This window comes from Strix aluco, chromosome 26 (genome assembly GCF_031877795.1).
Source record: "Strix aluco isolate bStrAlu1 chromosome 26, bStrAlu1.hap1, whole genome shotgun sequence".
Classification (NCBI taxonomy): domain Eukaryota; kingdom Metazoa; phylum Chordata; class Aves; order Strigiformes; family Strigidae; genus Strix; species Strix aluco.
Window position 1 is genome coordinate 5,072,378 of NC_133956.1, and position 27,387 is coordinate 5,099,764.

General features: G+C 47.8%; 2 protein-coding genes and 4 non-coding genes across 14 annotated transcripts in view; 1 reads left to right on the forward strand and 5 right to left on the reverse strand.

Annotated features, from left to right (window-relative positions):
• Window positions 1-179: 179 nt before the first annotated feature.
• Window positions 180-24,205, reverse strand: TRNAU1AP (tRNA selenocysteine 1 associated protein 1). Of its 9 annotated transcripts, none has more exons than XM_074850671.1 (17): window positions 24,030-24,205; window positions 20,571-20,668; window positions 19,681-19,780; window positions 16,873-16,925; window positions 16,146-16,277; window positions 12,925-13,044; window positions 11,337-11,499; window positions 10,704-10,737; window positions 7,150-8,971; window positions 6,187-6,400; window positions 5,839-5,951; window positions 4,266-4,464; window positions 3,908-4,080; window positions 2,624-2,693; window positions 1,905-1,963; window positions 904-1,017; window positions 180-484 (listed from the first exon to the last, which is right to left on the reverse strand). In XM_074850671.1, exons 1-9 carry the CDS (start codon window positions 24,054-24,056, stop codon window positions 8,835-8,837), a joined length of 864 nt encoding a protein of 287 aa, XP_074706772.1. In that variant the 5' UTR covers window positions 24,057-24,205; the 3' UTR covers window positions 180-484; window positions 904-1,017; window positions 1,905-1,963; window positions 2,624-2,693; window positions 3,908-4,080; window positions 4,266-4,464; window positions 5,839-5,951; window positions 6,187-6,400; window positions 7,150-8,834. The 9 variants fall into 9 exon arrangements, with proteins under 9 accessions (XP_074706772.1, XP_074706774.1, XP_074706775.1 ...); XM_074850673.1 differs by adding an exon at window positions 20,781-20,855 and having other exon boundaries at window positions 4,266-5,951; window positions 24,030-24,194; XM_074850674.1 differs by lacking the exon at window positions 24,030-24,205 and adding exons at window positions 20,779-20,855; window positions 21,543-21,618 and having other exon boundaries at window positions 4,266-5,951.
• On the reverse strand, window positions 619-689 carry LOC141915667 (small nucleolar RNA SNORD99). The gene has a single exon (XR_012621002.1). It is a non-coding gene; the product is annotated as a small nucleolar RNA SNORD99 (small nucleolar RNA).
• LOC141915661 (small nucleolar RNA SNORA61) lies at window positions 1,748-1,866 on the reverse strand. Its single transcript, XR_012620996.1, has one exon. It is a non-coding gene; the product is annotated as a small nucleolar RNA SNORA61 (small nucleolar RNA).
• Window positions 2,092-2,222, reverse strand: LOC141915660 (small nucleolar RNA SNORA44). The gene has a single exon (XR_012620995.1). It is a non-coding gene; the product is annotated as a small nucleolar RNA SNORA44 (small nucleolar RNA).
• LOC141915659 (small nucleolar RNA SNORA16B/SNORA16A family) lies at window positions 2,935-3,079 on the reverse strand. The gene has a single exon (XR_012620994.1). It is a non-coding gene; the product is annotated as a small nucleolar RNA SNORA16B/SNORA16A family (small nucleolar RNA).
• Window positions 24,206-24,352: 147 nt separating the features above from the next.
• Window positions 24,353-27,387, forward strand: part of LOC141934966 (CCN family member 2-like) — a 42,927-nt gene continuing 39,892 nt past the window's right edge. Inside the window, exons 1-3 of the mRNA XM_074850813.1 lie at window positions 24,353-24,368; window positions 25,642-25,748; window positions 26,882-26,991. The gene's annotated coding sequence lies outside the window, so the exon portion shown is untranslated. The remainder of the gene's footprint in view (window positions 24,369-25,641; window positions 25,749-26,881; window positions 26,992-27,387) is intronic.

Below are 27,387 nucleotides of genomic sequence, written 5' to 3' on the forward strand. Positions count from 1 at the left end.
AGAGGTGGCAGAACCTCACCCTGCAGGATTCGGAGCCTCGGGTGGGAGAAGTTGCTCAGATTTGAGGCGTTCGGCCTCACCCTGATGAGGGTCCCCCAGCACCGCCCAGCCGAGGCAGGATGCGGCTCAGCCAGCGAGGCAGCACCCCAGACCAGCACACCTCGAAGACACAGCAAGGATTTCAAGTGATTGTTGTGTTTATTCACCGGCAAAATGTTTTATATCCAGACCCTTCGCCAAGCTCTGCTCCTGAGAAAACTTCACAGAAAGGATTCTCTTCCCTTCTGTGTTTAAGCAAGAGCTTGAGCAGCACCTGGAGCGGCTGTTCCCACCTGGGGGAGCTCACGGCTCGGGAAGGAGCCCGGATCTGGCTCCGCAGAGCTCCTGCTCCTGGAGGAGAGGGCTGGGAAGGAACGAAGTCTTGCACCGCAGCACCGAGACCTCCCAGGGACTGGCTCAGCTCAGCTCCACGCTCTACTCACACCTGAAGAGGGGATAAAAAATAATCCAGCCTGAATGAAGGAAGAGCAGTTGGCCTCGGCCTTGCTTCAGGTTTCACCTGGGTTCAGGGATTCCCTGCTGTTCCCTCGCCCCGCACGGGGCAGTGGCTCTGGCTGTGCCCGGCCTCAGCCCCATATCCGCAGGATTCATCCAACAGTCTCCAAAGAAAGGAGTCATCACGGACCAGGCTGCGCTCAGAGGGCGACTGAACTCGCGCTCACAGATAATAGGCTGCCCAATTAAAAACCTTACTAATGAAGTTGATCATTCCCACCTACAAAGCCCAGATTAAGGACTGGCCACTTCCAGCCCAGGCACAGTCAGCTTGAACTGGCCTCTGTCCTCCACGATTGGTGAGGTCCCACTCAAAACACCCGGCAGTTACCCCCAAAGAACACTCACGTGCTCCACGTCACAGCGTCCCCACGGTTCGGGCCTTAAGGAAAGCAAATCGAATCCCTTCAACAGGGACAGGGGCTCATAAGATCTTGGCCTTTTCCACTAAACGAGTAATTCCTGAAAAAAACAGAGCCACAGGTAAGTATCTGAAATCAGAATCATCTGGGTTGGAAAAGCCCTTGAAGCTCCTCCAGTCCAACCATGAACCTCACCCTGACCGTTCCCAACTCCACCAGATCCCTCAGCGCTGGGTCAACCCGACTCTTCAACCCCTCCAGGGATGGGGACTCCCCCCCTGCCCTGGGCAGCCCATTCCAACGCCCAACAACCCCTTCTGCAAAGAAATCCTTCCTAAGAGCCAGTCTGACCCTGCCCTGGCACAGCTTGAGGCCATTCCCTCTTGTCCTGGCGCTGGGTCCTTGGGTCAGGAGACTCCTCCCCCCTCTCTGCACCCTCCTTTCAGGGAGTTGCAGAGGGCCATGAGGTCTCCCCTCAGCCTCCTCTTCTCCAGACTAAACCCCCCCAGTTCCCTCAGCCGCTCCCCATCAGACCTGTGCTCCAGGCCCTGCACCAGCTCCATTGCCCTTCTCTGGACACGCTCGAGTCATTCAATGGCCTTTTTGGAGTGAGGGGCCCAAAACTGAACCCACTCATCGAGGTGAGATGGGTTGCTCTACACTAGGAATCAACACATCAAACCCAGCCCAAGCAAACCCCACCCTGCACATCTGCAGGGCACCTCTGCTCTCTCCGCCCAACGTTTATCCATTCTCTTGACCAAGGGGTTTCACTCCCACCCCAGCCTGCCTGAAGGAGCAAGGCCAGCACAGCTTGTCTTCCAACTGTCCCCTCTCAGAGCAGGACTGCACCAGCAAAGAGGCTGGAGACCAGTTTGAATTTTATTTTTCCTCCTTTTTCGACCACAAGATCGGTATGCAGATCTGATGGGAAAGGGATCTGGAGGGACAGGCCACTGAGCTCTGAGAAGGGCGTTATGTTCTCACCTCGGGTCTATCCGGCAGGCAGGCCACAGGCTGAGCGAGCTCCAAAACACGAAGCCACCCTGGAAGACACGACAACACCCCCCACCCCATCAGCGTCAGGCTGTAGACTCACACATACACATCACTGACACCCCCCACCCAGACCTGTGAGCACCCCACAAGAAGAAACACTCCAATTGCTGAAAATACATATAGGAGGGGCGAGTGACAGCAACAGGCAAAAGAGGCCCAGCAGTCAAAGACCTTCCCGTTGCTCTGGCATGTTGTTGGAGACCTGTAGCTATTGCATGGAGCCACAGCTCTTGGATAAACATGCAGAGTCACACTGTGCTCGCCTGGCAAAGGCTGTTTCAGCTTCTGAGCGGCAGATGGAGTGAAAAAAGTGAGGCACCTGCTTTCGATCAGATTTGATTCCCAGTTCTGCCACGAGCCAGGCCCAGTGGCACTGGAGAGAGGAAGTCCCCTTATCCCACCCATACATGACGTCGACAGAGCGAGAAATAAGGGCAGTCTGCAGTTCTTAAACCCATCTGCAGGGCCTAACCCCAAACAACAGCCCTGCAGAGGATGCGCAGCAGCTGGAGCAAGCACTGCTTGGGCAGCATCTGCTAGCAGGGGGCCAGGAAATCCTGCTGCTCGCTGCTGTGGCCGAGGGAGGCCGGGAAGGCAACAACCGACTTCCCAGCACAAGACTCCGGAGCCTGGATCGCGCATCTCACCTGCCCAGCGCTGCCGAGCTGAGGCTGTCACATCCCCCACGCTGCGATCCCCTTCCATGCCAGGACACTGCTGGGGAAGAATAAAAAAATAGTCTTGAGCTTCAGGTAGATGACAGAAGAAGTCTTAAAACAGAAAAGCCGGGATACCCACCACCTCCCACCCACCTCTTCGTGCACCAACTCGGGCTGCAGAAGCAGGTATCTGGGGCAGCTGCTTTCACCCCCTCCCACCACCTCCACCCACAGCCAGGGCCCGGCAAGTGGCCAGCGATGCCCAGACCCTCGCCCTCAGCTCGGCATCCCCCCCCAGGCCATGTATTTTCCCGAAATGTTGCCGGACAGTTACGGAGGCTCAAACTGAGCGGCGACCGTCGAGGAAAAACCTTTCGCTCTCGGCTCCTTTTTGACTGCATCTGCCACAGCACCGAGACAGACGCAGCTTCGATAGGGCCGGGTAAGCCTGCAAGGCTCCGCCGCCCGGCAGCCGCCTCTCCCAGGGTTTTTTTAATTCAGCCCGCCGCGGAGCTCGGCCACTCACCCACCCGCGCCGGGCCCGGCCTGGGAGGGAGCAAGGCCCTCCCGCCGCAGCGCTGCCCTTCACAGCCCATCGGAGCGCCCCGAACGCCGCCGCCCGGCCGCGGAGCCTGCGGGGCGTCGCTGTGGTGGGGCCGGGCGGCGGGAAAGCCCCGGGGGAGGGCGGATGGCGGCGGATTGTCCCCGCGCCGCAGCGCCAACGGCTCCCTCACGGCCGCCATCACAGAGAGAGCGACTATCCCCCCCTGGGGGCATTTTATAGGGCGGCAGCGCAGACGCTGATTGGCTGTTGGGGCCGGCCCCGCCCGCAAAGCCTTCTGGGAATTGTAGTTCGCTCCGCCCACAGCCCTGACCTCCCCGCCATGACACCCCCCATCCCGCCATGCCACCCACCCCCCGCCATGCCAACCCTCCCCAAAAGATAAGCTCGCCCCCTCCTCCGACAGCAGCAGGGAGGGCTGGAAAAACCCCACCCCCAAGCAGCAAGACCATGATTTTCACCCCCTGCTCCCCACCTTGCATTGGGGGGTGACCTGTATTCCCCCCCCACCCCCCCCAATGAATCTCCACTCTTTGTAGAACAAATATAATTTCCCTCCTCCCCGCATCAGCGGTTGCACTTCAAAAAGGTGAAGTCAGCAGCTACATTTTTCCTACTCCTTCCCTTTTGGAAGGGGGGGGGAACACCCCACCCTCGGGGAATGGAAGGAAAGTTTCTTGGAAACAAAAGTCTATCTGCCAAAACAATACCTCTGTCAGGTTCCTGGCTCATAATCCATAATCAGTGGAAAGGATTTAAAATGAGAACACCTGCCAACTGGTTGGAAGGGACTGCTGAAATTCCTGCAGGTAGTGATGCTGGAGCCACAGCCACTGTGAGAAATCAGGTTGAAAAGTCTGAGACTGCTTCCTGCCCCTGAGCCCTGGAGAATGAGGGAGAACAACAGTTAGTTTTTAATCTGTCCTGAGCAAAATTCACAGATGAAAACATCCACAGTGCTCAGGAATCACCCTTTCAAGCTGGTAACCCCGCAACAAACATTCCAGATCACAAACAAAATAAGCCCGGCACCCGTTTAAAGCAGAAGTCTGGAAATGAGTCCCAAACCTTGCGTGGCCAAGCTCTTCTAAAAACAGCCCTTGTCAAAGCTGCCGGGGACAGGTTACAAGCAGCTGGTCCTGTCCTCCACCTCCTTCACGGATCTTGTGGCTGCTCTGTCAAGTCACGAGGCATTCCCCAGACAGACCGGATTCTCCTTGGCACAGCGACCCGTGCAAAGGTAACCTAGAAATCTCCCTGTCAAATCCTAGGGCAGGACAGAAATTGGGAGCTCACCGTAGCAAGAAAAAACCCTCCTCAAAATTTCAAATCTTGGTAAACATCAAGTGTTTGGGAAGAGAATGTTTCAAATGCTAAGCAGGGAGAATCCCCGAGGAGCAATACTGAAAGCCAACGGATGCTCAGTCGACCTCAGCCCATCACGAGAAGATGGATGGAGATCCGAAGAGGAGCAGAGGAAATCCCACTGCATGTCTGTGGTCAGCGAAGCCCTGATGAAACCTCCCGGTATGGCTGGGAGCCTCACACCAGTCTCTTCCACAGCGCAGGACTGGGAACAAACGCTGGAAGAGGCTGCAATTCCCACCACCAGACAGGTGGGAGCAGACAACCCGCAGGGAAGCGCTCTGTGAAAAATTAGCACTAAGGAAAAGCAAATATGACTTAATGATCCAGGTGGGTTGCTGTGCCTGCAGCTCCTCAGGGATCCTGAGTGCTGGGGGGGCCAAGACAAGCCCTGGACACGTACAGCTTGTCATCTATATCGCCTTAACTGCGTTATCTACCTCTGCTTTGACCCTGGAGATTCTACAGCAGAAACAGCATAATGTCATCTGAGAAAAACAGAGTGTGTACCAAGCAGTACCCCCAAACCCCTTCTTACAAAACTGACTGCATTTGATAAAATCATTTTCACTGAGAATAATTGCTAAGGAAGAAAAGCACAGAAACGTGGAAAAAAAAAGGAGATATTTTCTGAATAAATGCTCTAACCAGGCAAAAAGGTAAAGCAGGCTTTTTCAGAGGGACATTTTCTGAACTAGCTCTATCAGTGCTATTGCATTTAAAATTCATACCCTATCCTGCCACTGAATTAATTTCATGTCTAAGCAAATCCCAAGTTAAATCCTGAAACTGGTGTATCCAGTATGCTTTACAAGATGCACTGGGAGATAGCAAAGCTGGAAGGTAAAAATTCCTCTCAGATCTTGTTTAGCAGAAGCTGGGGATTAGCAAACCGGTAATGAGAAACTGAGTACGCAAAGACCAGAGTCAAACATCTCTGTTCCTCAAAAGGGATTCAGAGAAATACCTAAGGGTGTTTGGTACTTCTTGGTGTGCGGGATATGAACCAGTCTCTTGAAACTGGTCCAATTAACACGAATTTTCTGTAGCCAGACACACAGAGAAAACATCATCGCCAGCCCCCGTCAGACCCCTCAACCCATACACGGGGCTGCCCTGGTACAGACCCACATTTGCTTAATGGAATGGTTTCAGACTCCTCATCCCACTGGAAGCTGGTCAGAATTTCTCACAGGCCACCCCCGATGCTTACTGTCAAGCTTTTAATTAAACACATGTTAATGGCAACAGGCCACCCCACAGCCTTGCAGCTTACGCTTTGGAAATCACCACTTCATGCCCAACAGAAGCAACGCCCACGTCTTTCCAGCTCTGCAGTTGGCTCAACATTTTTCAGTCTATGTAATTCAAACGGTAATCCGAGAGTCCCTGCAATTTAGAGTAATCTAAATTGGATCATCACATCTTCATCAAGTAACACAGTAAGAATGTTTGAGCAGTTTTTGTAATTACTAGTAAACGTTGCCTGCTGTTTCAGAATACTTCATAATCTCAGTCGCAGATTTTGATGCAATTGTCAAGGATTACATAATCCCAGTGAGCTGTGATATTATCTGCCTCGGATTTCTTGCCTTTAGCACATAAAGATAAAAGCAGAAATTACCTTACTACACGGAGTCCTCGTCTTTCATCTTGTGTTACACTAAATGGTAATTAATCAGGGCTTTTCCTGTAGCCATCCATGAGAAACAAAATCCCACACTCTGTTTAACTTGGATTCCAAAACACAAACCCTACAAAATCCAGGTGACCGGCTGTTTTGTAGCGCCACATAAAAGTCTCCTCTGTGCTTCAGATGCTGCAATAATGGCCAGGAGCTGAAAATGAACATTAAGATGAGTAAGTGATACACGGAAAAAAAAGTGCAGAGAGATTAACAGCTCAACAGAACATTGGCTGAGATTCTCACAAACAACCCCAAAAGGCTGGCTCGCACATCAAGGGACTGTGGGCCAAAGCCTCACGTCAACCTCTCTCCTAAAAGGAAATGCCTGAGCTATTTTAAGCTCTGCAGCACCAGTAAACAGGCTCCAGCAGGTAATCTTTGCTGGCCTCTCTACTCCCAAATGGTTCCCCGCGTAAGGGCCCGTGGGTCTGTATATACACGGCTCTCCTAAAAGCTCTGGGATGGTGATGGATCAGACTAATCATTACCAACTTTCTTTCTACCACAAAAAAAAAAAAAAAAAAGCAGAGAGCAAAATGATTTTGCCACAGGCTGTGTGGGGGGCTGCTCTGCCATCATCTGCTCCGCTGTCCTTTAGAGACAGAGTTAGATGGACGTGGTTTATCTGCGCACTAGGAAATATTACACAGGACAGCAGTGCTGGCCAGCCTTTGAAAAGCAGCATAAATTTGTATCGATAAAATAAGTGTGGCTGCAGATCACCTCCTGTAGCAAATTAGAAGGGCTACATTATCAACGCTAAAATTTGGGGGGACAGGGAAAGACAGGTCCAAAAGAGGAGAATGAAGGGCATACAGGGTAGCACTGTTGCAGCACAGAAACAGAATGATTTAGAAAGCCTTTAACAGCAGAACATAAAAAAACCTTTCTTTACATCACCTCTGAAATGCCACTCTGTCGAACGGGCACTTTTCAAGAAGAGGGGCATCATCTGAGCTGACCAGCTCCATCAGATGAAAAAAAGCGCTCTGCTTGCTTCCACTTCTCTGCTGCCTCTGAAACACTACCAGCACACGCAGGGAGCATTGATTTCCTTAAATTCAAAGTAACTGGAGGTTAGGACACTGTTAACAGCCCACAGCACAGTCAGGTGCACAGCAGGAGGAAAAAATTCACAGCAGGTGAGAAAGCAGGGGTCCAGCAGTCCTCTAGTTCCACTCGTTCAGAAACACATTAACTCCAGGATGATGTCACCATTCCCCTCATATTCACGGTGCGTTTACCATTGCAGTTGATAAAAAGACCACAGACTGACAAATATATCATAATTATGGACACAAACAAAGGTGTAGTAGAAGTAGGCTTTATGAAAGTATTTAAATTTCGTGGCAAATCTCTGCATCAACATGGGCAGGGAGGCAACTAAATGCTTTGCAGTAGCAATTTCAGTTACCAAACTATTTCTTGGATAGACATTTATTACAGGTAGTTTATCTGTTCCTATTTCTCAAAGAGTTTAAGGCACAAAAGCCTGAAAAGGGCTTATAACATGTACATAAGTGCTATTATTTTCACTTTGACCTCTAATGCAACATAATATTAGCTTAAATATATTGCTTGTCCATCCAGCTTATACAACATCCAGTAGAAAACTGCTTTCCAGGTTAGCAACAATTTGTTGCACAATATATCAATTAGATTGCTCTGACCCGTTTTTGCTGCGAGATCTTCAGTTTCACCATATTCCCTTTGACAGGACAGTGGAAGACGCTATGAAATCTTAACATCTGAATGAGACCATCAAGGTGTGTCCACAATGAAGAAAGGCATGGTACCCAAAATAACATTGAAACAAGGTGGCTGGTAAAAGTGTTTTAAACTGCTTGACTGATGGGGAATTATTTCCTCATACACAGGTGGAGAAGCAAGCCAAACGTGCGAGAGATCACCAGGTAGAAGGCAACGGTCTGTAGTAGTTTTACAACGCTCCTTTCTGTCTTTACTCTCCAAAATGCTCTTCAGGTAGATTGCTTAAGTACACCGAGCTACAACTTGCTAGCTCAACATCACAGCTTAAGTTAGACAGAACGTAAGCTTTCATCTACACGGTTCTTTCCCTTACCCAGTCACTAGAAGGCTTTTGAGACATTTTAGTGGTATCCAACAATGATTTTTTTTAAAAATAACACATTCATGAGAGTTGGATCAAATGACTGAAGACAGTTAAATGGGCAGCAAAACAGAAAGATGGGCAGGAACCAAAATGCAAAGGGTAATTTTACTTAAAAGACCAACTTTTTTATTGTACGTTGGAGTAGAGTCTTTCCCCTGTGCCATCTCGTTGAAAGTTTATAAATTACAATTCCCAATAAGTATTAAGAGTTCATTTCAAGACAAAAGGAATAAAACTGTTGCAGTTCTAACTTTCACCATGAATAAAAGTTACCATGATGCTCCTACGATACTCGTTCTGTACAGGAAAGGCCACAGTCCTCCTGTACTTCGAGTAACAGACCTGGGTGGAGAAAGGGCCACCCCTCACTACTGCAGGATCCAGGTGCAGCGTAACAGTCCGGAGCGCACTGGCGGGCTTGTCACACAGACACAGCGCCTCAGCAACGAGGCTATAACACGGCTGGAATCTCTGACGAGACAGTGTCCAAAGGCTGCCAATGACAGTCCATCAAGGCATCGTAGAGCTCTTCACTCTGTTCCATAAACTGTTTATTTGCTTCGTGGACGTCTAACTGAGGCGTTGGATCTAAAGGAGGAAAGACAGACAAATAGGTCACGCGACATAATGGGTGAGAAAAAAACCCACACCCCGTAAACGTGTTAGTTTGATTAAAACAAACGTGGGGGGAGTCACAAAACATTCCCAGCACTTGCCCAATCACCAACCTGACTAGATTAGCCCTAGTAAATCTTTCTGCAATGGGATAAGAAATAACTACATCCAAATATGTCCCTCTTTCCAGTGGTGATTGCCCCCATAGCAGAGTCAACAGAGAGAACGCATACCTGCACCTCGCAGCCCAGTGTAGCCACTTAAACTGCCAAAGAAGGTGGGTTGGCACTAAGGCACCGGACTGCAAAGTGGAGGAGCGGAGGCGCAGGCACACGTTCCGTTCTGCTCCCTCCACTACAGGGTCAGAGTGGATGGCTGGGGACGGTAGCGTCCTACGCTGCTGCAACAAGAGTCACCAGAGCTCGTCTGCCAAAGCCTCGAACATCTCAAAGCATTTCACAGTTAGTAACCAAAAAAGTGCCAGTGACACCCAGTGAATTACGTATGAACATGTCCCCTATTTTACAGTTGGAAGAAATGTCTGTAAAGCATTTTGGAGCTGACAGCACCGCAGCCAGTGCAATTCTGCCAATGCACACTTAACATTTTGCAATAATTGACTCATCGTATTTCCCCAAACCTCTTGTAGGATGTACAGCTCACCTAACAGCACCCACAATCTAAAGCTCAGGTTATCAGAGGAGCACAATCACATAGGTTGGTAAGCGACTGCCAGAGTGCAAAGCAACTGGCTGGCTGAACAGAAAAACTACAAAACACATCAGGAATAAAATGCTTGTAAAAAGGTTCAGGTTTAGCTACATCATGTAACTCATCACAGGAGAACAGAATTAAGAAAAAGGAATGATACACTGGCAATACGTGATTTCAGTTTCCTACAAATTTCAACATATTCGTTTAATCAAGGAGAAAAAGACACCCCAGAGATATTCTAAGTATAGCACTGGTGTGTTAGTTTCAGAGAAAGGAAAGCTCTCCTGTAATGCTTTTAAAAGCTGTTAAGGGCTTTCCCATTGATATCATTACTGATACCTACGGATCCTGTAAAGGATCCGACTGCTTTCTACTTTTACTGTGATTTTAAAATTTTTTTTAGAGAGAAGAGTAAGATACACTACACAGTGCATACTCACTCAACACAGAAATTTGGAACTGCCAGTATGAAATGATTTTTCCTTGCCTCAATAAATGAAAACTGCTTCCACGAATATCTAAAACCCCAATATGGTTTTGGGCCCACTTCAAGCAATGACTGCTAAAGCAAATATTTTATCAGTGTGCTAACTGATATTATTTCTTTTTAAAACTAAAAGCACAGTGAGGTATTCTGCGCTCTAAATTCCAAGATTTTACAGAAAAACAGAATATCTGCGGTTTTTTTGCAGCATACCAGAAAAAATACTAAAAAAACGATAAAAGTTTGAGTACTACAGGAGATTAAAATCTCACTGCTAGTGAAGCCAATTAGTTAAATTCTTGACAAGGTTCAGACTAGGAACAGCAACTGTAAAATAAGGATGCAATTGCACTAGGTGATAGCGACCCACAAATTTTCTCAGGCCTCAGATTTACCCAGAGATAAAGGTATATTATACATTGAAATTACAGGGCCAATTTGAGAAAGACTATCTCTAATCAGTGCAGAACAAACAGACAACTTCAATATAGAATTTGAGACACATACCTTCCAATGCGTCCTCACCGACTTCTTCATATGTCTGCAAGGAAAACAAAACCCTTAGGACAGCAGGTATTTATCTTTTCTTTCACGAACATCACCTGTTGATTACCCCTGTCATATACCGATTTTTATACCTGATTACAACAGAAGTTTTCAGACATAAGCCCCGTGTTCTACTCCCAACAGACTCCACAGGGGAGATCCCACACTAAACTTGTAACAGAGGCAGCAGTTCTTGAAATTCCTGTGGTGAAGCCGGGTGGCTGTCCTGATCTGCTCTATCCTCTAAAGCAAGGCTTGTGAAGGATCCCAGAAGGCAGTCGTAGCACTGCCTGTCCAACTGCCCATATCCAGAGAACCCTTCTACCACGACAACCGTATTACGAGACCCTTTGTGTCCTCCAGACTTTTTCACCCCTCCAGTCCCAGCAATACCCCCCACATAAGGCAACAGTACACACCAGGGTCTGCTAAACAGTTTTACCAGGGTCTGCTAAACAGTTTTACTTCCTTATCAAGCAGCTATATTAAGACCCCAGAGCTTGAAGATAACACGTGCCCATCACCATTTTGTAAGCTACGTCGTGTTTCTGTGCTGACCGATCACTGAAGAGCGAGGGCGTCGCGCTGTCCTACCTGCATTGTGCTCTGCGTGTATCCGTACTGGGGATAGCTGTAGCTGTAACTGCCTGTGTTCTGGTCATAGCCCCACTGGGCATAGTAGTTGTGATATTGTTGGTAATATTGGTTATAATTATAGTTGTACATCTGATTGTACTCCATTGGTTTCACACGATTACTTAAAAAAATAAAGCAGGCATAAGTTGCAAATAATGCAGAACAATCATGAAAAAAAAGCAGTGAAATAGCTTAAGATACAATATGGCACATAGAGAAGGCTTAGTCTAACATGCAAACTTCAGTCTTTAAAATATATTCACTATTTACTGCAGCAGTATTTATCATTTGCATACATTTGCAGAAAGAAAGAAGTGGTTTAAATTTAATGCCCTTTCCTGTATTCATATTCATCTTCATTAATAAACATTGCTTTCATTCTTTATGAGTTAATTTAGTATCACTTCCTGACTTTGGGAAGGGAAGAGTTCAGGACTATGAGCCTCAGTTTAGAATAATCCTGAACCATGATCCAGATTCTTGAGTCCCTTTTTCCTTCTGATAAATAGGATGAAGTTAAATACTCTGCAGCTTCCTGAGACAAGGCACTGAGCCTTGCTTTACATGAAGAGTTAAAGACTTAGAGCCTTGCAAAAGAACTGGGGTTTTCTTTAGTAAGAATGGACAAAAACCTCTCCCTCCTGCCACTATCGCACCGAAGCCTCTGCAATGACTGGTTGTCCCCATTCCCACCAAACTGGGTGATCTTCAATGGACAGAGTTGGAAGAGCTCATGAGGTAAAAAGGACTACAAGTGACTAAAAAAATAAATAGCCTGTGAGCTGACTAAAATTTGCATTCCCAAGGAACTGGGAATCTGATTATCAAGATTTGAAATAATGAGATGACAAATATTGTTTGAAAATGAAAATACGTCACACAAAGCTATGTCTAATGATGAAATTAGTGAGAAGTAGGAAGAAGGAAACATCAAGCTTCTCACCACGATACACCCCCTTTTTCTGCTTTTCTCTTCCTTATCCCCCCAAGACTTCTGAGGTCACTGAAAATCTAAATATTATTCAAATAGGGAGCAATTACTATTATTCGTATTACCCTAGTGCTACGAGCCCCAAGTCAGACCAGGATCTCATTGTATCAGGTTCTGAACAAACACAGAAAAAAAAGTTAATCCCTGCCCCAAAAGACTTATATTTAGTAGACATTATAAAAGAATTAGCAAGGTAATTGAGCTTTGCTATCCAGAAATCAATAAACAGACTTAGACTATTTCAATTTAATGCAAAGGAACATATACTTTAAAAAATAATCATATTTAAATACAGTGTGTGTACAGGTGTGTGTATTTAATAATGTATACAATTAAAAACAGTGTAAAATGCTTAGTCTTGACCTAATGCTATAATTCTTTTGAATTCCTGTGCATTCTGATACACTAGCTACTTAACTATATTCTTGGGTATTCCTTCACTTTGTGATGGAAACATCCAGGAAATGTACCCAAACCACTAAAAGACATTTAACAATACACGTGATTTCACATCACAGCGCTCTTATATAAACGTCTGGCTGCTCTTATACTCACGCTTTTGGTATAGCCACACTCAAGCGTACAGGTTTAGAGCCCAACCCCACAGCTCCTTGACACTCCGTCAGCGCTCTTTTCTGTTCCAGTTCATCCGTGAATTTCACGAACCCGTAACCTCTGCAGAGATACAGAATAACTCATAGAAAACAAAAAAGCCATGCCGCTTTAAAAAAAAATATTTACAGCCAAGTCAAAATCGGGTTTGAAAAACACAACAACCGAAACACTTTCGCTAAGGCTCTCGCTGCTCTTAGCAGAGATTAAATGATTCCGACTTCCAGTTGCTTTTGCAAAAGGCTTGAAACCGAACGTCCAAGCTTTGGCAGGGCTTGCAAGGGCTTCACAAAAGTAAAGTACATCTTGTGCCAGTGGATTCTGGGGAAGTGAGTTGACACTTGTGTCGAAATGCACCGACAGTAGCAAAGCCTCAAATCTATACTGGGAGGATACAGATTATCTAAACAGTTGCAAGTCAGCACAAGATTGACAAGACATAGGCACTGTTTATATCCATAACTGCCCCTCTGGGAAGGAAAAACATTGTTTTTCTGTAGGATTGACTGAGATACTCTTTCCATTGACGTCCTTTTTTCAACAGGAAAATATTCCAACAGGCTTTCTGCCATTCCTAGCAACGGCACGGCCCCATCAGCATTCTCAACAGTGGACCTGAAAACGAACTCTTAGCGTCAAGCTGCTAAAACCTGCTCTGAGAGCACAACTTGAACAGGGATAGCACACAGCCAGCAAGCCCTCGACTCCGTAGCAAGCCTTTACTGCTAGCAGCGCTGTACGTCAGCCAGCCGGAAAATACGAATTCCCCTTCAGCCCCAAAGGTCCTTTGCGTGGGATTCTGATGCTGTAGTGAGTCAGATGCAACGCAACAGCATCCAAGAGGGCAGTGCCAGGATCCCAAGATGGGATGGGCTGCCTCACGCAGCAGAAAGATCAAAGACCTAGGTGTGGGAGGGAGAGAGGAATCCATCTAGGCGAAGGAAGGAGTTGGGGAGGGAAAGGGCTTGTCTACCTGGGGAAAAGAACGAGCTGTAAGCAAGGGTGTAAATTTACAGCAGATTATCTATTCTGTGGGAACTCTTAAACACCAGGTAACACGCTATTTTGAAAGTGGCATCACCTAGTACTTGTAGTAGGTCCGCACTGGAAGCTATTACAGAGCAGTTTGTGCCCCATAAGATGCAGTATCTTGCATAGCAAGCTATACACACAAGTCCAAATATCTATTTTTATACATACATGCATGTATGTATGTGTACTCCTCACATACAAAAGACCAAATCAAAGCTCAGCCTTATCTATATACAAACTGGAGAATTAAGCAAGAGCAGAACTCTACATGGGTACACGTTCTGTTTAACTTGCCCTCTGCAAAAGGACTATGGCAAATTAAACCAGTGCAAGTCAACTTTTAAATCAGTTTAAGTCAGTTTTAGGTGTTTGCACGCAAAAGTGTGTAAGTTTCTAAGCTGCTACAAAGATTTCTCCAGCCTTTCGGATGGGACCAGGAGTAAGTGAAACCGGGAATATTGGCAGTTCCAAAATAGAGATGGACAGATAAAGAGTTGCACATAGTGTATAGGAATAGATGCTGGGTGCAGCAAGGGAGACAGTGATTGTCCCAACTTTTTCAGACACTCATTTTTTTCACATCAATGGCTAAACCAGATTTTAGTACAGAAGAAAACCCACCACTACATCGTTTCTTTGTGGCCAGGACCTCCCTGGCAGACATTCTGTCCTGTCCCTGCAGTTAGGAGAAGCCCCCCAGCCTGCTCCCGCAGCAGAAAACAAAGAAGGAGGCACAGCACTACAGCATCAGGCTCCAAGCTCCTCTCTTGCCTGGACAAGAGGTGCTGGGAGGAGGCCTTCCTGATCTACCAGCCCTGGCTGGAAGGGCCAGGGCTTCACCAGGCACGTCCACAAGCCCCAACTTCCTCTCTCGCATCACACTAACATTTGCAGTCGCCTCAGCTTTGAGTAACTACACAAGTCACAACAAAGCCCCTGGCAGCAACACCCTGGCACTGCTAGGAGAGACAGCTGTGCTCTTCCCAGCCGCAGGACTTTAAGTCCCTGCTCCATCCCCACTTCCCAAGCTACCACAGATTCCCTTTCCCTGAGGTCTGCACTTATGAACAGTTCCCAGAACCCAACAAATGGCCCAACCTGCATCACCCAACACCTATTTTGAGGGCAGAGACTGAAGCAGGTGCAGCAAAACAAGAGCTGCTGGGTTTACACCTCTGAGGAGGAGGAGGCACCCAGAGCCCACCCCGGCAGTGTTGGTCTCAGGTGAGGTGGCAGTAACAGCATGAGCAGTTGACAGCCAGAGAGTGACAGAGCAGCTCTGCAAGAGGTTCAGGTTGCACGTGAAGAAGAACTTCATTACTAGGGAGCTCTGGAACAGGCTGCCCAGACAGGTTGTATTATCTCCATCCTGGGAGGTTCTCCTGGCCTGGATAATTCATGGCTGACCTGATCTAGTGTTGGCCAGTCCTGCTCAGAGCGGGAAGTTGGACCAGAGACCTCCAGAGGTTCCTTCAAACCAACATGTCAAAGACTGAGAAAACTTCTGTGAGAAAGAGATCTACAGCCATATTCTAAGTCTTATCACAACATTCTGTTCTGAAGCCACATTCTGTTTTGAAAACAAGGATGCTCACCAACTGGTCCCTCTTCTAGGAAAATACTGTTTCATTTTCTGCTGTTTAGGAAATGTTTTAATAACGTTAAGAAATTTGACTTTTTGACATCTGTTTTTGGCAAGACATTTCCAGTAAAGATGAACAAGGTAGCTACTAAGTACCTGAAAATGAATCATAGCTTTGCTCTACCCTATTTGAAACAAAAACCTGTAAAGCTTTCACAGGAATACACACTCAATAGCCTAAAGACTGTAAAAGCACAAATCCATCTGAGAGTCCAGGAAGACAGTGTTTACTTGGACATTTTTCAGCATTTTCAAAAGTGCAGTAACATACTGCCAACACACAAAGGGCATCATACTGACAGAGGAGTGACGATACGCTGTGGTGACTATCAAAACCCAAACATACTGTAGACTGAGTGTCCAAGAACACTGCATGTTAAGATTACTAAAATCTAAGCTGATAGAACTATTTTTTTTCCCCTTGTTGCATTATGTCTATCCTGTTGCTGCATGTGAAGTGAAAGAAAAGAATGAACAAAAGGTGACTTACTTGGATACTCCTGCCTGGTCCAAAACAACTTTTCCACCTCTACACGATGGATAAACTTTAACAAAAAATTCATATAACATGCCATCATCCACATCAGGAGTCAAGTCTCCCACAAATAGTGAATATTCTGGACTAAAAAAATCAAAAGAAAACTTCTTAAGTACAATCACAGAGAAAAAGAGGCACGCTGAGTGACAGCTAACATTTAGCCTAAACATTTGACTTTAGAGAAAAGTGGTATTAAAAGACCATTTCATGGATACTTTAAAGTGTCACCAGTTAAGCTGCTTAGGCAACACAAAGTTTTATTGACACTGCTTTTTCAAGTTAATTCAAGCAGCACAACCAATCTACTCAATACTGCTTTTTATTTAAAGATAATTTCACTGCTTATTTCTCACAGAATATCTCTGGATTTCAAACATGGCAAGAAAACATTAATGTCTCATTTATAGATCTGCATTTCCAATATATTGATTTAAATGATAATATACAAATTAGATACTTTGATGCTACAAAGTTTAAATACCTTAAAAGACACTCCTGGCAAATCTGCTGGGCCACACAAAAGGCAAAGCATAAAACCAACAGGCAGTCTAAGTTATCCTCCCTCTGCTGAAGACTGGCAATGAACTTGTGGGTTTACATATTTTGAATACTCTTTGCAAGGCCATTGATAAAGAGACATTAAGCAGGCAAAACTAATATTTAAATATTGAGCATTTACCTGTTATCAGGCTGTTTTCCATACGTTGCATAATTCAATTTAAACCGCTTTGCCTGAAACAAGGCAAAAATGAATCCATACATTCAAATGTTCTCATGTGAATCCCAACAATTCAGAAAAAATACGATAAGCTGATTTTACACAACTTTCTTAATGCTGACAGATGTTCAATGGCATCAGGCCAGCCACTTAAGGTATCAAGGACAACACTTTTATTTGACATACAGCTATAATAATGAAAATCAGCAAAGAACCCGTACCAAGAGGTTTGGCTTATCTTTATTTCACCAGTTTATAAAACTAGTGAGAGACAGGTGAAGCTTACATAGCACCAAATTTTTGTACAGGAAAACAAATTTTTGTACAGGAAAATTTTGACAGGAAAACAGAGGTACTAACAACAAATATTAAATGACTTCTAATTTTAAGGTCTTAAAATGAAATGACAGCACAGAGCATTGGACATTTGTGATTTACACGAATACTGGCAGACCAGAATCCGCCCCACTGGAAAATGGAAACAATTCCTGAGTCTGAAAGTACGGCTAAATACTTTGCTCTGAATGATGTGCTCATTAGTAAGATCCAAAATTAAGGTTTTTTGGAAAGAATTACCTGTCATTGGACACTGGAGGCCTCCCTAAACTTTGCAGCTGATTTTATTTTTTAAACAAGTTTCCCAGGAGCCTAAATTTGTGCCCACTGGCACATCTGGAACTCCCCACCCCCCCATCCTACCAGGGTTCAGCAACTTGGGCCCGACTCACATGTAAGTCTAGACCAAGATCTAAGGAGCAGGTGATCTTCTGCCTCAAAATGCCGAGGGTCTCAAACCCACGGGCATTCTTATACGGTGCTTAGCACACCATGACCCACGCAGGCTCACCGCAGAGGGTGATGGTAATGGCTATTTTCTTCCGAGGCATGTCTGACAGAGGAAGAAGCCCAGGGTTGCACTCCTTTGCAAGAACACTGGTATCCAAACTCACCCAGACAGTGTAAGACCTAAGCTGGATTCCCTCGTCAGCTTGAGGGGCTTCAAAACCAATTTTTTATTACCCAACAGGCTTCCAGAGCAGATATCCCTCTGCACTATACAGTGGCATAGCAAGAATTTGAAAAGGCAAAAGCAAGCCCATAACCTAGAGATCAGGACATTTGTTCCGTATAGAGGAGAGCCTAGTGTGCTCCTGTACCTCGTATGATGTATTTTCTTCCCTCAAAGATAGCGTAAATAATTCTTGGGAAATAGAGCAAAGACTTAACTCTAGGCTATAATCATGTTCCTTGCATGCTTGTGTTCACTGTGGTACACAACTCTTTCTGCAGACCATTTACAAGCTAACACAAAATTTAGATTCTGCTTTGAAGCACTTTCATCTTTTTTTGGATCTCACTCTTCACTGCAATGTTTTGGGTTTAAAATCAATGAGAGAGCTGAGAGTACTTCCACTCAAAGGGGAACTGGGGACACTAATTCTCTAAAACAGAGACAGCAACAGCACCACGGCTCTCTGTTATTCCTGTGGCTGATTCAGTATTTAAAAATAAATAAAAGAGTAAGCCACGCTCAGTTTTCTGTAAACAAGAGAAAAAGTATCTAACTGCAAGAGATGAGCTGGACAGTTGCCTGCTGAGCGCACTGATTTAGGCTGCCTACACTGGATCTCTGTCTGACATCTGTAATTCCCTCCGTGTGTTACGTAAACCATCCCTCTACACAACACTGCAGTTTGAATTAAACTGTGCATAAAGACGGGTATTCCCGAAACCAAACTTCAATTATTATATTACTCCTCGCCAGAGCTGCTCTCTTTCTCTAGTGACTACAGAAGGCCCCTAGGAAGATTAGTTTCCTTTAATCATGGGCTCTGATTTGCATATTAAACAGGACAGGTGAACAGATACCTCCGGGCCTCTCACCTACCCCTTTTCACGGGGACGCCGTCCTCTCAGGAAGGTTGACCAAACAGTTCAACCTGAACCTCCCAGTTTCCTACTCGGGGTGTTAACTACACCGAGATAGGCATCAATTTACCTTCCACCTCTGTAACTGAGGTGATTCTAGAGCTGCTTTATGACCCAGTCATCCCAGCGACTGCAGCCAACTTCTGTGGGTACAACGGACAGCTGTGTCAGCCGTCCCATTTTAATCTACTACACATTTGAGTCAACATCCTAAAATTAGCCTCTCTGACAACTATTCCTCCTCTTCTTCCTAACTACCTAGCTTTTATGTATCCGAGACATTTGTTAGGTATTGCAATTATACAATGGTCTAGCTCATTCCCCACTGTAAATAGGTTTGAATAACTTCTGTTTGCTAAGGGCCAAGAACAATGCAAGGCTTAAAAGTCATGTTTCTCTCACAAATCAAAGTTACTCAAAACTCAGTGCAAACTTGCAAGTTCCCCTTGTACATATGTAACAACATACACCCTGTAACAAATTAATACGGAACTACAAAAGGAGAGAGACAGAAGGACTGAGGTAGGTATACTCAATCTATGTTTTCCTTGCTCTTCTCTGGTTTCTCATTAGTCCAAATTTGGTAATAGTAGAAAGGCTCAGAAATAAAAAAACACACCACAGCTTTTCTATACCTGGATTTTATCCAGACACACAGAAATTCACATAGAAATTAGTGGTTTTTTCAGCAATTTTCTGAGTAAGAGCATTAACAGTTTTATGTTCATTAAAGAAAAGAAAAATCCCAGTTTGCTAACTACTGAATTTGTCTGTAGTCATATAAAATCTACCTATTCCTTCCCAATTTTGGTTTCCAACTGGCTGATTTAATTTACTTACCGGTGTAGCACCAGGAAGCGGTTTTCCATTGATTTTGTGTAAACATTTCTCTGCAGTAGCTAGATCTGCAAATTCTACAAAGCAATAGCCTGCTGGAATTCTGAACATACGACACAGGAGAGGAGAGAGAAAGATTTCAGATTTGAAACACATTTGAGGAGGAATGTTACATTTTTAGATAACTGGTAGGAAATTTGCTATAGTTGCAATACTTAGAACAATTTTTTTTTTCAAATTATAAACATTAGCTACCAAAAGAAGCTATTAAAGGAATCTTGGATCACAAGTAAAGTGATAGCCCCTACTTACCAGTAAGTCACGTCAACATAAGCACATTGAAAATAGTTTTGCTCACAATTAGTTTACTTCCTACTTTCATTGACTATAAATTTTCCCACCGAAGTCTAAACAATTGAAAGCTGAAATTACAACATTTACAAGAATATGAAAATGCTTTATTCTATGTACAGTCACTCACTTTATTCCAAATGAACTCAAAAGATTCTCATATTGCTCTTTCTAAGTCAGACTTCCTGCTCCTGCCAGCATCACGTAGCTGCACTAGTGCAACGATTAACACAGAAAAGTCACTGAAGCCTTCAGCCCAGGAACTGGAATTCCCAGAGGGAGCGAATGGCACACACAGGCCGCTCTGAATGAGTGCTGAGGCACTGCAGGATGAGGGCCAAGCCTTGGTTTGTTGGTGGGGCGGTCGAAGAGCCAGCAACTGTCCTCGCCATTGCTGTCATCAATACACCCATATTGTTGGCAGCAATGGCGAGAAGCTCAAAGGGAAAACCTCTGATACGGACAGCGACGCCATGCAGAGGGCAAACAGCTCAATGCAAACACACCGGTAGAACAAACTGAGAACAAGCATAAACAGTTACCCTGTCAACCTGTTTCGAATGATTTTTACACTCAGTACAAGCTCTCCCATGGTGGCAAAGGCTCTTGAAACAAAGTTTTCATCCATATATGGCTCCAGCTATAAAAGCAAAAAAAGAAGTTAGACCAGGGCATCTACAAAAAGGAGAATATATGTGTCAATGTCACCCTAAGCAGTTAAAACATTATTGAGAAGTATTTTACCCTTACACTTCAAAAAGAAGACTCATTTAAGAGGGTCGATGCCACTCAAAACCAGCAGGCATGCATGAACCAGGCTCAACAGTCTGCAAAGTGGAACCCAAGAGACAGCATGAATTTCAGAGAACAGGGAGCTTTCACAGAAGGACAAAAGCCACTCAGAAACATACAGCAACAAACTGAGCGTTCACTACACGGAGCAGGGGGTAAGGAGACGGCCGGCTCCTTCTCTCTATGCGAACGGCGGTTGGGCCAGCGCTATCGATACACTGGCACGGCACAGCCCGGGGTGCTGTGAGGAATGGGCGGCACGTGTCAGGTAACACAGCCCCCACCGGGCTGGGCCGGGGGTTTACAGAGCCGTGTCTACCTCGCATAACCATGGAGATACGCAGGGCAGCACCGGGAGGGGAGACCTCTAATCGCGTCCCACCATAGGTCTGCGCTTTGTCCTGCACGCGGGTGCACCGACCGTGTTTATGTCGTAGGGGAGAGGGTGGCACTGTGTGTGTCGGAGCGTGTGTGATGTGCAGGGCAGTGGCACTGTGAGTGAGCACGCTGGAGGGCAGGTGTCTGTACGGCGTGACTGAAAAGTATGGAGTGGCACTGCAGTTAGGACCAAATGTGTGATGAAGGGGCTGAGGGAAAAGGATGCCTCTGTGTGTAACAGAAAATGACAAGTTTTGTGCAACACGGGGAGCGCCGCATGTGACAGCTAACACAAGGCTGGGCTGTGGGGTAACACACGTAGCTCCGTATAGATAAGTATCTACCTGTGTAAGACAGATGGCCTCGTGGTAGCTGACAGCCCTCGAGCGCGTTCGTGTGTCTGCCAGGTACCAGGTGGCTCCGTCACTTGTGCGCGTGACAGAACGTGCAGACTCTGGCAATATCTGATAGTGAGTGACCGTATTGCACTCACACGTGCAAAAGGTGGCAGGTGCCCTGCGGAGGTGTGAGTGTAAAGCAGAAACAACTCCGTTACATGGGCCAGAAGCAGGAGGCAGCACTAACTCTGTACAGACGTGCCACGCAGAGGGTGATCCTGTGGTGTGTGCGCACAGGAGAGCCAGACTCATAAAGGCAACAGGTGACTGCTGCTTGGACGTGTGTTTCAAAGAGCTGTGGCCTGCTTGTGAGAGAGGTGACCGAAAAGGATGGCCTTATGGTGGAGAGGTGGTAGATAACCCTCTGTGCGGGGAAAAGGAGACAGCAGACTCCGTGGAGTCTGCCTTCGTAAGTGGCAGGCTGTGGAAGACTCCCTGACGTGCCAGCGTGTGTGTGCAATGCAACGGCAAGCCCGGTGTGTGTGAGTGTGTGTATGAGAGAAGCACCCAGTGGGATCCTCAGTGTTGGGCTGTGTGTACACACACACCTGAGAGAGTCTGAGGAAGACTACAGGGTGCATGGGTGTGTGTGCGAGCAGGGCTATGCAATATGCTGGTGTGAGTCTGTAAGAAAGAGAAAGATGTGCGTGTTAGGGTTAGACGTGCGTGCAAGTAACGGGCATTGTGGAAATTGTGATGTGCTGGTGTAACTGCATGTGCCTATCTGTACGTATATGCAGCTGTAGGCAAGCACGTGGCACTACGATACAGTGGTGGGATTGTGTATGTGACTGTGTAGAAGCAGCAGACAGCGCAGACACTACAGCACAACGTGAGCACAAACAGGCGTGTGTGTGGGTGGCAAAGCACTACAACACGCTGGGTGTGAGTACACATACGTGAGCGTGTATGAAAGTGTGTGTGTACAGTGGCAAGCGGTGAGGGACACAGGTGTGTGAGGGTGTATGCAGCGTGGGTGAAGGGCAGACAACAAGGGACACTGTGGGGTGTGCATCACTCTGTGAGTGTGCCCACAGCGTGCTTGTGAGCAGCTGGAGAGGGACACCCTAGGGTGAAGGAGCATCTGTGAGTGTGAGCGTGCTGCCAGGTGCACGTGCAGGCAGGAATGAGGGAGATACTGGGGAGTGTAAGCACTTAGAGTGAGTGCAAATAAGCATAAGTGCCTATAAGTGTGAGCACAAGCGTGTGAGCCCAGCAGCACGAGTGCGAGCGTGAGTGTATCGCCGTGAGCAGGTCAGTGCCTACAAGCACATGAACACATAAGCCAGCACATAAATCCTAGAAGCATGCAAGTGTACGGGCTTGTGGGTGTGTGAGTGAGTGTGTAAGTGCCTAATACAGCATGAGCACAAAGGTGTGAGAACACATCAGCGCCCACGAGTGTGTCTGCCCACCAGCGTGAGCACAGACAGCATGGGACACTGGTGTAAGTGCCACAAGTGTGTCTGTGACCCCAGCTGCGGGCAGGCAACAAGCGTCACTCTGGAGTGTGTGTGTGTGTCTAACTGTGTCTGTGAGTGTGTAACTGCTCACAAACATGCCTGCCAGGCTGAGTTAGCACCTCTGAGTGTGTGCTTGTGTGTCAGCCTGGGTGAGTGTGTGTGTCAGCCTGCCAGCGTGCACAGGAGAGTGTCCGTGATAGCATCAGTCAGTTCGGGAGTTTATGTGTGTGTCAGAGTGTGTGAGGGCCTGTGAGGCTGTGTCAGTGTGTGAGGGTGTTGGTGTGAGGGTGCCAGTCAGTCGGTGTGAGGGTGGCTGTCGGTGTGAGGGTGTCAGTCGGTGTGAGGGTGTCAGTCGGTCGGTGTGAGGGTGTCAGTCCGTGTGAGGGTGGCTGTTGGTGTGAGGGTGACTGTCGGTGTGAGGGTGTCAGTCGTGTGAGGGTGTCAGTCGTGTGAGGGTGTCAGTCGTGTGAGGGTGTCAGTCCGTGTGAGGGTGGCTGTCCGTGTGAGGGTGCCAGTCGTGTGAGGGTGTCAGTCCGTGTGAGGGTGTCAGTCCGTGTGAGGGTGTCAGTCCGTGTGAGGGTGGCTGTCGGTGTGAGGGTGGCTGTCCGTGTGAGGGTGCCAGTCGTGTGAGGGTGTCAGTCCGTGTGAGGGTGGCTGTCGGTGTGAGGGTGTCAGTAGGTGTGAGGGTGTCAGTCCGTGTGAGGGTGTCAGTCCGTGTGAGGGTGGCTGTCGGTGTGAGGGTGTCAGTCCGTGTGAGGGTGTCAGTAGGTGTGAGGGTGTCAGTAGGTGTGAGGGTGTCAGTAGGTGTGAGGGTGGCTGTCGGTGTGAGGGTGGCTGTCAGTCAGCGCGCCCCAGCCCGCCGTCGCCCCGGGGCCGGCCGCCCCGGCCGCTGCCCTCCCGCCTCCCGCCGGCCAGGCCGCCCCGCTGCCCGCCTCACAAAGCCCCGCGCGGGTCCCGGCCGGACACTCACGTCCCCCATCCACAGGCTGGCGGCCATGCTGCTCCCGCAGGCCCCGGGGCGGGTTCAGCGGGGCCGCGACTTTCGCCTCCCGGCTCGGTCCCGGCTCGGCCCCGCCGCTGCCGCCGCCGGCGCCGCCTCACGCCGAGCCCGCGGCCCGCTCCGCCGCCGCGCTGCCCCGCCGCCTCCTCCGCGGCGCCCGGCGGGCGGAGAGAGCGGCGCCCCCGCCGCCACGGGCGCCCCGGCCCGCGGCAGCGCCCCCTGGCGGCAGGAGGAGCGCCAGCAGCGCGGGCGGCGAGGAGGGGGCGTGCGCAAGATGGAGGCGGGTGTGAGGAGGGGGAACAGGATGAGGTTTGGGGCTTCTTGAGGAGGTTTTGGGGCGCGGGGAGGTGCCTGGTGGGGCCGTGAGGAGGCTTGAGGTGAGGGGAAGGCCTGGGTGGAGGGGGAGGTGAGATGAGGAGTCTAGGGCTGGAGGCAGGGAGGAGGAGGAGGAAGGAAGGGGCTGAGGGGCGATGGGGAGTGGGAGTGGGGGTGGGTGGGTGGATGGATGGATGGGTGGGGGGGTGGGGGGGTGGGTGGATGGATGGATGGGTGGGGGGGTGGGTGGGGGGGTGGGGCAAGCTGAGCCAGGAAGGCAGGTCAAGCCGGGGTGAGGCCGTGTAGGGACTGGGGTGGGGGACAAGAGAGCTCTGCTGGGACAGGAGCGCTGGGGAAGGGGGTGATGAGGCAGGGAGCCAGGGCAGGGAGGAGATGTCCATCCCCAGAGAAGGTCTGTGCCTGGAGAGGGGCAGGGGGGCCAGCGCAGGGGCTTCCATTAGCGCCTCTGTTCCTGGAGTCACGTCATGCCTGAGGATCAAGACTATTTCTGGAAAGGGACAGTGAGTTTTCAGCCCCTTTAATGGGGCAAGAAAATGGGGCTGGTTGCGTACTCCAAAGTTTCACGTGTGAGAAGACAAATACAACAACCCCCAAATTTCCTAATTAACAGATCCTTGTGTTTTCTGAGATGGGGCTTGAATTCATTTTAGCACTCCAAGCTGACAACCCAAGCCCCCACGCATCATGGGATTGCCTTAAAAAAGCCATGAGGCTTTTAAATGAAGAAAAGAATTAATTACTTCATATAGTAGTATACAGGACTGTGCCGTGCTCTGCATAAGTATTGTGGAAACTCACTGTGTATCCCAAATAATTTGGGGTAGCAAAGGGATAACATTCCTACTGTTGTGGTGTTTTAAAAGCACTTTGGTCATCTCTTCAAGGCGGGAGGCGCTGAAATAAGCTGTGTGGAAGTTTTTCAGCTCTCTGCCGTGAGTGTGCGACTCAGACCACTGCTGTCGGTGCTGGTTTACAAAGTCAGACACTTGTTGGCAACGTCAGCAGGAGGCCAAAGGTGGTTTACTGGGGTGAGGAGGTTTGTGAGAGGCCATAATCCCAGCTCCCCTCCACCCAACGGAGCAGAAGTTGTGTTCCGAATCCCAGCCAAGCCAGGGCTGTCCCCAGCTCTGAGGTTAGACCACCGCCTCTTCACTCGGCAGGCAGGAGATTTGGGGTCAGCAGCCCAGCACCTGGGGTTGGATTGGGCATGATGTAACCCTCCCTCTTCTCCTGTTTACTCCCCCAGGCCTTCGCCAGCAAGGGTGGCAGTTCCTGGAGCAAGTGAGACCGCTGGTTATGATGGAGCAGAGACGAGTGGACCCGGAGCACTGAGGGCTGCGTGCTTGTGAGCTGGTTGGTATTTCAGCATCACCCAACACTGTAGTTCTGGTCACGGGAGCTTTGCTTTGTGAGCCCTGTACCCTCTTATAGCACGGGACAGAGCTGCTACAGCACTGGCTGTGGTTGTGCAGTCACTGCATCATGCCATAAATCCAGCTGATGGTGACAGGAACACTCCAAACCCTCCGTACTATTTATTGCTTCTGTGGCTGCTGGGTCTGGGCGAGCAGAGGTGTTGCTGCTCTGCTGTTCGCAGCCCGTGAGAGGGCAGCACAAGGCCGCCGGTTGTTGGCTGGGGGTTTCCAGGTGATGAAATTGGGCATCCTTATAGTGCGATGAGAGCAGCATCGGGCGATGGAGCCAATCCCCTGAAACTTCTTCTGAAGCAATGTGTGAACGTGCACTTAAATCTTGCCTGGAGCATCCTCATTCCAGTGACTAATGTGTGAAACCGACCAGGAGTAGAAGGAAAAGTTACTCACTCTGTTTTTCCCTGCGGCTGAAAAGTGTAAAGAACGTTGACCCTTACTACATTTCTGCAGGAGACTGAACATCCTTCATCTTCATACTGGGCAGGATCTGCATCTCTGTCATCATTCTGCAGCATGGCCAGTACTGATTGCTCTAGAATATCAACTTTTCAGCAATCATGGGTGTGCAAGAATCATAAGATTAAAAACATATTTACAATTTGGTTTGTTTGTTTTCTGCTTTTTGAGTCCCTAGGGCACCCTCGGGCCATTTTTCCAAGCTCTTCCCTACAACATTGCAAAATCTGGCATAAAATCAAGACAGCTAGCAAGATCCACAGCTGATAACTTCGTTGAATAAAGACGTTCAGTTATCAAGATGCACTTTTTGTGCCTCAGTGTCACTGGCAACCCGGTGTTTCACAAGTTCACCCTCTTAGAAGTCCCTGCTGAGAATGCCTTTAAGGTGTCAGCTTTCAGGATGTTTGGGGTTTTTTTTTGCGACATGGCAATTCATCCACTGATTAGCACTGAGCTTTGCTTTGCAGAGCCCACAAAGCTGTCGCTCATTCTCGGTTATTACCTTACAGCTACTCAAAGCCAGTAATTTGTTCTTTGTCATTTGATGAAGTGAGTCCAGTATCTTTAATAACTCCTTTCCATTTTGCCTTCCAGCTGAGTAATACAGAATTTGCTTTTCCTGGGATAATCCATAGAGATGGATGTTGGGCAATGAAAATGCAAAAGGAAGCCAGGATCATGTGATTGTGTTGGACCAGGAGAGGGTAAGAATTTTATATTCAGTGTTATATCTAAAGTGACTGCTGTTTATGCACCTAACCTTGTGACAGAGCAAGAACACTGCCAGGAGAATATTATTACCTGAAAAACTGTTTATTCCCCCTCAAAAATTTGTGAACTGGCAAAGAGGCAGCAGCTCATAACAGGAAGACATGGGGATTCCTCTGTCCTGTGTGTGGATGTCAGCAGCCGAAACGTCTCCATATCTTGTCACCTCTGCTGGGACAGTAGTGATTTTTCAGACTAGAAACTTGCTCCTGAAAACTGCTGCGTAAATTCCCATTGGCATTTACTGGAATTCACTGGAGGGGGGATCCTTGAGCCTCTGCAGGAGTGGGTAATGCTGGCAGTCTGTTTCTTAGCTGGTCAGTAGGAGCTTA